The sequence below is a fragment of the Diplotaxodon limnothrissa genome, linkage group LG17, assembly GCF_057381915.1.
Source record: "Diplotaxodon limnothrissa isolate DT_005_m linkage group LG17, D_limnothrissa_male_GT1.1, whole genome shotgun sequence".
NCBI classification, from domain to species: Eukaryota; Metazoa; Chordata; class Actinopteri; order Cichliformes; family Cichlidae; genus Diplotaxodon; species Diplotaxodon limnothrissa.
This window is the reverse complement of record NC_140612.1, coordinates 2,572,139-2,582,610: the sequence shown is the minus strand read 5'-3', so window position 1 is coordinate 2,582,610 and position 10,472 is coordinate 2,572,139. Positions and strand designations below refer to the sequence as shown.

The following is a 10,472-nucleotide window of genomic DNA, read 5'->3' as shown; positions in this document are numbered from 1 at the left end:
CACTCTTGTACGAATACGGTCACGTTTTGCTCATAAATGAATAAACAGATACATCAAATAACCTGAGTGAAAAGGTAAAGGTGATGTTTCTAAATGCAGAGATGACTACTTCTATCTTTTAAATACAGTCTGTGGTTTAAACAGAACTATGTCATGAACGAACAGCGTGTAAACTCGTTTCATGATTCAGTTGAATTATTTATACCAACAACAAAACACACAAAATGCTTCCATCCATCAAATCACTTGTGAAATATTGTTATAAAGTGATGTAATGATGTTTCAGAGAGAATCCGGTCTGGTCACCGACAGGTACTAGAACCGGATGTGGGGTGGCTGATTTCTTTCGGCCCCAGCAGGGCATGTGTAAAGCGGCAGAGTATATAAAGGTGTGAGCCGACACCCGCGTGGCCTCTGCCAGCTGAACATCGCGGTTAGAAAAGAGGGGGATTGGTTTGGAGCTTGCAGCTGTCCGGCGGCACTTCCTGTGGGAATTTTTACAAGCTACCAGGTGGGTGTTTGTTTGAAATGATACGCTGCTGCGTCTGTAGTGATACAATTTGAAATGATGACAATATGAAGGCAAAGTTCTGATCCGCTAAGTGTCTGCTCTTTTGACGCGATATCTGCAGGAAAGTTTGCGTGGATTTTTAATCGGGATTTGACTGCAGCCTGAGGAACCTTGAGCCAAACGCTGTAATTCCTCATATGTTGTTTAATGAAGCCCATTCTGCTGATATGAATCCCTGACAAGTCAGCAGAACAAGTGAGGCTAAAATGAATCACGTGGATGTTTTAAACAAGGCTGTTTAGTTCAAATGAAAATGTACAAAAACCATCTTTTTGCGCACGTTGTTCGCGTTGTTGCGCTTTCTGCTTCTGCTCCTTTCATGATTCATCCAGGGACAGCCGGCTGCTCAGTGGCCGGGATAAATGCTTTGTCACGGGGTTGGCGGCTGCCCAAACTCTTCTGTCCACCCAGCCACTGTTTCTACTGAAACACTGCAAGCAACAACAGGATCTTTCCTCTCCAGCTTTGATGATGTTTTGTTTTTTTCATAGCAGTGTGGAGCTCACTATGGTGCAGCTATCTCCTTCACCTACCCTGGATATCACCTTTCCACCTGAGAAGTCAAAAGGAAGAGAAGAGGACTCGGTCACTGATGGTATCCTGAAGATGGGCTCACCTGCTGGGTTGAACACGCTGCAGCTCAACATGGAAATCTCCACTGCTTACTACGGCTATGAAACCTACATAGAAGATGGCCTCATCTGCCTCAAACACAAAATTCGCAACCTAGAGAAAAAGAAGGTAAGTTTCTGACAGTGCTGTAAAAGTGGGCGCCTGCTGTTTGTGACGCGTGTTGTCCCCACAGCTGAAACTGCTCGGCTACAGGAAGAGACTGAAGCAGGGTGAGGTTCTAAACAAAGATCAAATGGTGAGTCCAGCTAGTAGTGATTTCTTAAATGAGCTCTGTCTCTAGAACCTGCACTGGTGATTTGAGCTTTCCATTTCCATTTTAGGCGGCTGTGGAAAAGTATGAGGAGGTGCTGCACAACTTGGACTTTGCACGAGAGCTCCACAAAACCCTGGATGGCTTGACTCAGAATGTAAATGTGTCTGGTCACTTTGTCTTTATATCCTGGCGAGGCGTTATTATGCCCTGGGTATTAGGTTGCTTGTGCTGTGTTTGGCTCCGGTGCATTAGATAAGCATATCCAAAATTACACCTGGTAATCTGATGATATTGGTGGGCTGTAGGCTGCCCACCCAGTTAGAAATGTAACCTGTGCTCTTTGTTTTGTTTTTGTCTTTCCTTTTGTTTTGATGTCGATCTGGTCTAAAACTGCATTTGAACTGTACTTTGTAAATAAATGCACGTTCATGTCTTCACATCCATTATATAAATTAAACTGTTGTATAGTCAGAAGTCTCACAACTAGCTATAGAATTTGAAAACTCCTTTAATCCTCCCCTGCAGCTGATTAAGGCCCAGAGGAAAGCCATGAAGAAGGAGCAAGTAGCTATAGTGGAGGAAGAGAGGCGACGTCTGGCCACTGTACTCCAGGTCCAGCACCTCCTTGCTAGCCTGCAAAAGGAGCATGTCAGGAGAGACCTTTTGGCCGGCCAGAATCAGGCACCATGCGTTCCAGGCCAGCAGCTACATAGTCTGAGCCAGCTCACCACCTTGCTTGGAGTCAAGAGAGATAACAGACTGAGGTGAGAGTGACCATAAGATGGTGAACTTCCTCCTTTGAAGGTGACGTAGCAACTGAAATGACTGAAACTTCTGACCCGAGTCTTTCACTTCTCATTGGTCATGTCACAATATTTTCAGGAGGCCACAAATTCTGAGCCAAGTTTTCTGCCCTTGAGTGGAAGTTGAGTGTTGACATAGAATTTTTGTAGATGTCAGGCACAGGGTGGCTTGAATTTCAGGATATAGCTACTGACATCTCTTTTCTGTTCTCTGTAGTTTACAAGAGCAAATGGAGCAGGCGGCTCTGGCCTACATGGACCTGTTGGAGGGAAAAGACAAGCCGGTGGCTGGATCCTCGTGTGAGTGCAAAAACCGGAAAGATCTCTAGAGCTCCTGTAATTCTAACATATTAGACACAAAGCCCTACAACCAGCTGCAAAAAGCAATGTCTACAATTCAAAGAACAGCAAGAAAAACACAGCAAAATATTCATAAACCTCCACCTCAGCCTCTTGAAGGTGTTTGGAGGTTTTTGTTTCTGTTTTTCTCTAATCCACAGCTTTTATTTCAGCCTTTCAGGGTATACATGGATATTCTTGCATATAGATTTACCTTACTAAGAATATCTTCCCTACTACTTGCCTTCTTTTTCCTTTTCAGTTAAACAGTTGAAAGAGGAGCTCACCAGGCTGTTGAATTGCGAGTACTTCAGTTGTCTTCCACCTCCTCCAAGCAAGACTCCAGAGGTGGTCCTGAGCTCAGCCAGCCACACTCGTAAGATTCCATAATTACATTTCAATAGCAACTTTTCAGCCATGAAAAACCTTGCATGTGTTACAGGATCGGTGTTTTAGGTTTTTATTTTGTACTTTCCTACCAGCGGGTTGACCAGGTTAGTTTTGGTGGTCCTTGACATTGTTTTGGTGCTTCCTGAGTTTCCTGTCCAGGAATTGACCCAAACTGTACAAACTGTACTGTCTTGGAAATGCCCGTGGCAGTCCTTGTTGTGTTCTGTAAGCTAGAAGTACCAGAACCTGTAGCAGGCAAAGAACAACTTCATGTGCTGAAAAATGAGTTAGTCGATCTGCAATATAAGACTGTATAGAGGGAGGTGAGAGATTTCAGACTACGGCCCCTCCTGGCTTTGATTTCTTGCTTGTTTAGACTGCGACTTGCAGCCATCTACATTCCTTTTGTGTAGTTGTATTGGCATCAGGTGTCCCACCTCGGGCTCCTGTTTAACAGTTCTCTGGCCCTTGCACAGCTCCAAGGTTAGTTTTGACAGTGTTGTGATCCCACTCCTGCCCTGTTTCTGCTTAAGCTGAGCTTTAAAAGGCATCACTACATGAAATGTATTTCTGTAACTGCCATATTTTCCCTGAAAAAGTTGACTTCCATATTTCTTTTTCTGCTTTGCCCTGTCAGCCATACTAAAGTCAAAATCAAATGAAGTTTCAAAGGAGGTAAGCCCAATATTCATTTAGGGTCCCCTCCCCCACCCTTTCCTTCGACTGCATTTCAATGCTCTATATACAAACAGTTCCCAACCCACTGCTCTGTTGTATGCCAGTTTTTCAATAGACTATACGTGAGTGAGAAGGAGCAGGACCCTCCTGACTGCTGGGATATGGAGCTCCCAGGGGAACCTTCATCACCGCAAACTGCAGTCCTCAAACCATGGAGAGGAGCTGCCACTTTAATACCTAAAGTCATTCCATCCACCACAAGGAAGCAGTCTGCAGACTGCAAACTGGTAAAATATAGTCAAACATTTTTGCTCTTCAGTGCAATGACGAGTAAAACTGGGTGACTTGATGACGACTATTCATTATATTAGTATCAGAATGAATCGAACGGAAGTATAACATGATTTATGCATTCCTCTTCTCATGGTGAAGAACAGGCTGTCTGTGAACAACAGCTCAGTAGGTAGAGATACGAATAAAACGAAACATTAATGCTGTAGTTTAGCAAAGGTAACATTCCAGTGACTGCATTACTTCGGGGGAGGGGACAGCAAAGACTCGCTATTATAAGGAAGGGCTGCAGATGTACTGTAATTCTCTGGGGTGAGCGCACTTATTGAAAGTAGTCAGTTGATCTTAAATTACAAGAACTGATCTGCCAGTATTGGCTCAAAAGCTCAGGTGATTCAAATCCTATTCTTCCCAGAGGAAAGAGAAGAAGGCCAAACAGGAGCAAAATTCAAAGTTGGTGAGTTGAACAGCTGATCTTCACCAGACACGCACATTGATGCTCTGTAAATATTTTTAGGTGTACAAATGAGCCCCTTGTAATTCTTGACAGGTAGTTGGCATGGATATACCTGTGGAAGTTTTCAGTTCTGCATCTGCCTTACCTAAAGATCCCATCCTGAGAAGACAACACCTCGAGGAGCTCATGACAAAGATCCATGGCTCCTTCAGTTTTATGCAGGTGGACTTTGGTTTGCAACTTTCTGTGTGTAACTGGTGGTACTATTGTTGTTTTCAGCTTTGCCAGTGACTGAAGGTTTATTGCTCTGTTTTTTTTAATGCTGTCCTGTTCAGGACTCTCTCCTAGATGGTGAGAGCTCGCCTACAAATGACCAGCTCCGACTGAAGAGACAGCCTTCTGGATCTCCCTCCATTCTGGGTAAATTGAGAAAAAAATTAACAAGGTCTGTTATTCTCAGGTGTCACAAAGTGCTTTATCATATAAAATGCAACAATTAAAATGGCATAGATGAAAGAAACTGCACAGGTGGGCCTTACCTTTTTAAAAGAAGCTTATCAAAGGTCAACAGAGCTTACGTTCAATGGAAGGAGGTCCTTTTGTCCTTATCTAGGCGAAGGTGCCACCAACAAGCATTGACCAGCACAGCTTTGAACTCTGAAAACTAAGAGATCCAACCAAAGTACTCTTTAATGGTAAAGGTATGTTTTTGCTGCATTGGCCGTGTGTTTGGGATCATTGTAAAGCTTGCTAATGCAGCAGTGATTAATAGTTCTCATGATGCAATATAAAGATCAATTTGGAAGGACTGGGTACTTAAAGAGAAAAATTAGAACTTTTATTGTCATCGTAGGGTTGCTCGCACAGCGAAATAAGGTAGCAAGACCACAAAAGTTAAAAAAATATAAGAACACTACACAATGTTTGTCTTCCAGGAAGCATTGTGGGGGCTTTGGTCACGAAGGATAGGGATGGAAGTTGCACATCTGCTGAAATATTGCACAGGGACTGGAATGAATAGCAGCGGCAAAGTGATGGTATGAGAGAGGTCTGCTCACTCTGCATTTATGGTTCTCACAGCCCACGGGTAGAAGCTGTTCTTTGGTCTGTTGGTTTTGCACCTGATGGATCTGAACTTTGTTTTTGTTTTGTTTTTTTAGAGGGCAGAATGTTGAATAGATGGTGGTTAGGATGGAGTCATCTTAGTCTGGTATAATTACACCAACCTTATCTAGATTGTGTACAAAAGATCCAATATAGTTTTGTTTAAATTTAAAAAATAAAACAATCTAAATTGAAAGAAGCAAACCTGGATGGGAAGAGTCTTGGTGGCTGATGATCTGGTGTCACTGGTGAGAGGGGCCGGTGTAGTAATAAACTCACTGGGAGAGTTTAAAGGATGACTACATGAATTCTGTTTTGTCAGGGTTGAGATGGATGAACTTGACTGGTGTTGGAAACATCACTGATGGGAGGCTTTTCGAGTGTGCTGGACCTTACCAGGTGTACAGGTGATTGTCAGCGTGGCTCAGGGGGTATAGCAGGTTGCATTCTACTTGGATCAGTGGTTTGACTTCCCAGCTCATCTAGTCTCCACGTCCATCCTAGGGCTCGATGCTGAACCTCAAATTCCCCCAATTCAGTGTGACTAAAAAGCCATTTGAGTACTCAATAAAAATGTGTTCATCATTTAGCGTGGCAATGCTCCTATGAAGGGGTTGAGCTGCTATAGGGAGATGTAGGATTAAGACAGAACTGTGAAATACACTAAAAAAAAAGACATTTAAATCTATTCTAAACGTAATATTCAGGAAAGCGCTTGCAGGCTTGGGTGTGGCCTATAAATGTACTAGCAGTATATGCAAATGCGATTTGTGTTTTAGCAGTTTGTTGGTCTTTTAGTCATACAAAAGAAATATTGCTTAGATTTTTTTTGAATAAATTTCCTAATATTTTTTGTTTTGTTTTCCATCTCACCTAAACAGCTAAAGCAGGTTTGAGAAGCCCAATTGATGTCCTACCCAAAGCGATGCATGTAAGGAGCTCTTTTCCTTTTTAACAAAGCAGGTGTGACTAAAAATGAGAACAGTTTTTAGTTGTGACATATCCACCTTTCCTATATTCAGTCCACTCCACTGCCCACCAGGCTTACAGAGCGCAGAGTCAGTCTGACCAATGGAAATCGGAGCCTGGAGACCTGTGACATAGAACTTTCCCCAAAGGCCCTACCTCATGTAAGGAGCCATTCGTTTCAATATAAAGTTATACTCTGCATTCTGTGTGCCTCTCTTAAGCTTTGTTGTCAATCTAGGAGTCTCTCCAGTTGGCTGAAAAAGAGATTTTTCCTTCACCGCCACTGTTTCGCCGGGAGTCGACTGCCTCCAGCAATCTGGAGGAGAAGAGCTGTCCTATGGTAGATTAGTTTAGCCACCATCGGAGAACTTCTTCTGTGAAGTGTTGCCAGAATACTTTATTTTGTTTCTTTTAACCTTCCCAGACACCAGTAACAGATTCAGGGAAGCAGTCGCCCTGTAATGGGGTAACATCCTGCACTTCCACCCCCCCTCAGGGACAGACTTTCTCTACACCGCCCACCAGGCGATCTCTGACCTCTGCACAGTTTCAGAACATCCAGTCAGTAAGTTTCATCAAAGTATCATTCAGACTTTGATCATTGGTGGCTAAAGTCAAAGTGCAGGGCTGTAGCTCCTCTCTGAGATGCGATTCAGACGGTGTTGATATAAAAAGAAATGAGGTGAGATAAGATCTCACTGTACGCAAGAAATAGAGCTGAGACTTCTCACACATGGTGCAGCTCAGGATAAGAGATTCTGATTAAAGATCTTGTGGTGTCAGCAAATGGGTCAAAGGCTGTTAGTGGGTATTATATCTCCATTTTACTGGGTGTCTGAACATGTGTTGCTGTTCCAGCTGTAGTCTCTGGGTGTTCACAAACTTAAAGTTGGTGGAAGTCTTAAGATGGGTAATTTTTGAGAACCATGTGCATGAACCATCATATTTAAAATTGACATCTCATCTAAAATATTTTTGTGGTTCAGTTCTGGAAAGTAAGATTCTAATATTTTAATAGTTAGTACCACAAACTATTAAACACCCATACAGCTTATGGATGTATGAATGCTAAACAAACTCATTAGCCTACATTTTCTCAATGTCTGTTTTGTGACTTCCAAAAAAAACCAGCTCCTCGAGGTTTTTGTTGGTTGTGTTTTTTCTGCTTTCTGTAGGTCTTTAAAGTGAGCACCTCCTTAACTCAGACGGGGGAGGTGACCTATAAACCAGATTCTGTTTTCACTGAGCCCAGATACACCACTGCCAGCACCCAGACACCACCCGAGTTTGCCCTCTCAGAGGAGGAGGCACAGCCAGGTATGTTGAGTTTTGCATTCTTGGCTTTGTGTCCTCACTGCTAGACCGGTCGTCATCATCGAGATGCATTTTCTCTAGTGTACCAGTCGGATTACTCGGTGGGTCATGGTGGACAGATCTTTCAGTCTCCAAGCCAGTCGGGTGGTGTGACTCGACCCAGCCAATCATACTACACCAGAGGCTCTGTGAGAGGTATGGCACGTGGTGGCAAGGCACTGGCTCAAACCTTTCGCTCCTCTGGGTGGCAACGAGGTATTGGTCTTGTTTTTTTTTTTTTTTTTTTTTGTTTTGTTTTGTTTGTTTGTTTTGTTTCGTTTTTGGTTTGTTTGTGGTGGTTTTTTGTTGTTGTGCGTTTCCTCACCCCACCCCAAGCTGTGGCTGTGCCTCTGTGCAGAAGGGCTCGTCCTGTTCAAAGGGAGTTCTTCTTCCCTACAACCACAAAGTGTTTTTTGTGTGAAGTTTTCCTTAATATTGTGGGGTTATGACCTTCTCATCAAGCATCTTTGTGAACTGGCACAATTTAAACTGAGGTTTTCTTAAACTAGTTTCTGATTACAGGAGGATCCTACATCTCTCCAACTCATCTCAGGGACTCTGGTCCCCTCCTCTATGCAGCTAGAGTAAGTCAACCTATCTTTTAACATTTTATAATCCCAGCACAAATGATGGATTAAATACGGCCATAAACCAAAAAGGCATTTCATTAAATGACCCAAGCAAAGGATGGGAAACCTACTTGACAAGCAAATAAATTTATTTACAGAAGTGAAGCTGCTCACTAAGTAAAAGCACAACTTATTCAAGTCCTGCAGTTTTCATACTAGTCTGTTCATGTGGAAAAGGAACACGTTTTGTTTCTATATGGGGGCAGTTTTTCTGTAAGCACAATCTGTTTTGAGGAAGTTTGCAGCTTTAAAATTCATAATCAAGTAGATCATCAGAAGCGGTGTGTAGAAGTGTATTTGCTTATACAAAGTAGGCTGCACAATCGCAAACAGTTGTGGGATATGTTGACTGTGTTGGTTGCCATAACAAGTAATCATCAGCACTCACCAAACGCTTTGAACAATGCCTGACTTTTATATAAAGTCATTTTTTAACAAAATATAAAATTCCAGTTTGTGTCAGACAGCTGCTCACAATTTAGATTCAAAGCAGGAAGTATAGAGGGCCCATTCCATGAAAATCAACTGAAAAGAGAAAACCACAGAGATGACTCTGCAACTTGAATGAAGATGCAAAATTTTCCATTTTACAGAATTTTTATTTTTCAACTTAGATTTTATACCAAGCGCATCTTCTGTCCTTGTTTCCTTCTGTGTAAAAGTCACTGTTGTGCTTCTGTGGCCTTTTTCTCAGGACTCGGGGTACCAGCACAACTACAGGCGAGCAGGGAGACATAACAACAGTGGTAGGAACCATTGTCTTTTCTGCTACAGCTTCCACTTCCATTTTTGATTTTAAGTTTGGTGCCACCAACATATTTCCACAGCCAAATTCTCAAATTTGGGATTTGATGTTTTCTTCCTGCAGTTAAAAATAATCAACATGGCATTCTGTGTCATCTCAACTCCACAGCAGCCTGGAGTGATTCTTCTCAGGTGAGCAGCCCAGACAGGGAGGGAGCGTTCACAATTGTGGACTCGGGTCATGGGGATTCCCTGTCTGTTTCCACTGTGGAGGTCCCACTCACTCCACATGGACACCACCACACCGCCTTGCTGCCTATGCAGCTCTACCCACTCTCCCAGCCTCTGCGAGTGGCCTTCACTGCCTCTCGCACTGCCAACTTCGCTCCAGGAAATCTCGACCAGCCGATTGTATTTGACCAGCTCCATAGCAACCTAGGGGAGATGTACGATACCCACATTGGCCGCTTTACCTGCCCTGTGAATGGAACCTATGTCTTTATCTTCCACATCCTGAAGCTTGCCATCAATGTGCCACTCTACATTAACCTCATGCGCAACGAGGAGGTGATGGTGTCGGCATACGCCAACGATGGAGCCCCAGACCATGAAACGGCCAGCAACCACGCCATTTTGCCGCTTTTCCAAGGAGACCAGGTGTGGCTCAGGTTGCATCGTGGAGCCATCTATGGCAGCACTTGGAAGTACAGCACCTTCTCTGGGTTTCTGCTGTACCAGGATTGAGTAGCAGTCAGCCTGATGGGACTCTTCTTCCAGTGTGTGGACTGTTTGCTTTGCATTGAATGGTGACTGCACTGACGTTTGAGTATAGTGGTCAGGCTGCATGCTAATGCATAAAACTTGTTCACAACATGGGTGAGAGTATAGATTATACACTTTGACCACTTACACAACTTACCTGTTTTCAAATGGGGTCTGTTACCAATTGACAAACCAGGCAGACCAAATAAAAACCATTGTGATGAACTCCCACTTTGACTGATACAGTTACACCGTCTGCTGTAAAGCGGCACCTGCAAGAATGGAATCATTTTGTGCCTTTTTGTTCAATGAATGTTTGCATTGACCAGATGTTAACCTCAAGTCATTCATTTAGTTCAACATATCAGGTGAATTGACAAACTGTATTTGCAGCACTTTGCTTGATGCTGTGCTCCTATCCATTCATTCTTACTGAGGAAAGGATTGTTCTTGGTGGTGGGTGTGGTGTCAAACACTAAAGGCAAAATTGTAGCAC

General features: G+C 43.2%; 1 protein-coding gene across 1 annotated transcript; it reads left to right on the top strand.

The window, feature by feature from the left end:
• Positions 1–433: 433 nt before the first annotated feature.
• caprin2 (caprin family member 2) lies at positions 434–9,958 on the top strand. Its single transcript, XM_085376180.1, has 21 exons — positions 434–511; positions 1,066–1,312; positions 1,377–1,439; positions 1,525–1,611; positions 1,983–2,221; positions 2,478–2,560; positions 2,862–2,975; positions 3,627–3,664; positions 3,772–3,954; positions 4,374–4,415; positions 4,509–4,637; positions 4,751–4,835; positions 6,401–6,450; positions 6,542–6,649; positions 6,727–6,828; positions 6,913–7,053; positions 7,664–7,805; positions 7,884–8,057; positions 8,364–8,425; positions 9,165–9,216; positions 9,384–9,958. Exons 2-21 carry the CDS (start codon positions 1,079–1,081, stop codon positions 9,956–9,958), a joined length of 2,703 nt encoding a protein of 900 aa, XP_085232306.1. The 5' UTR covers positions 434–511; positions 1,066–1,078.
• The last annotated feature ends 514 nt before the right edge of the window (positions 9,959–10,472 follow it).

What these genes read in the sequence shown, in the direction of transcription:
- caprin2 (XM_085376180.1), top strand. Translation starts at nt 1,079, where the DNA reads ATGGTGCAGCTATCTCCTTCACCTACCCTGGATATCACCTTTCCACCT. An exon ending in TTCTAAACAAAGATCAAATG is followed by an intron (nt 1,440 to 1,524) that starts GTGAGTCCAGCT and finishes TTTCCATTTTAG; the next exon opens with GCGGCTGTGGAAAAGTATGA. An exon ending in AGTTTCAGAACATCCAGTCA is followed by an intron (nt 7,054 to 7,663) that starts GTAAGTTTCATC and finishes TGCTTTCTGTAG; the next exon opens with GTCTTTAAAGTGAGCACCTC.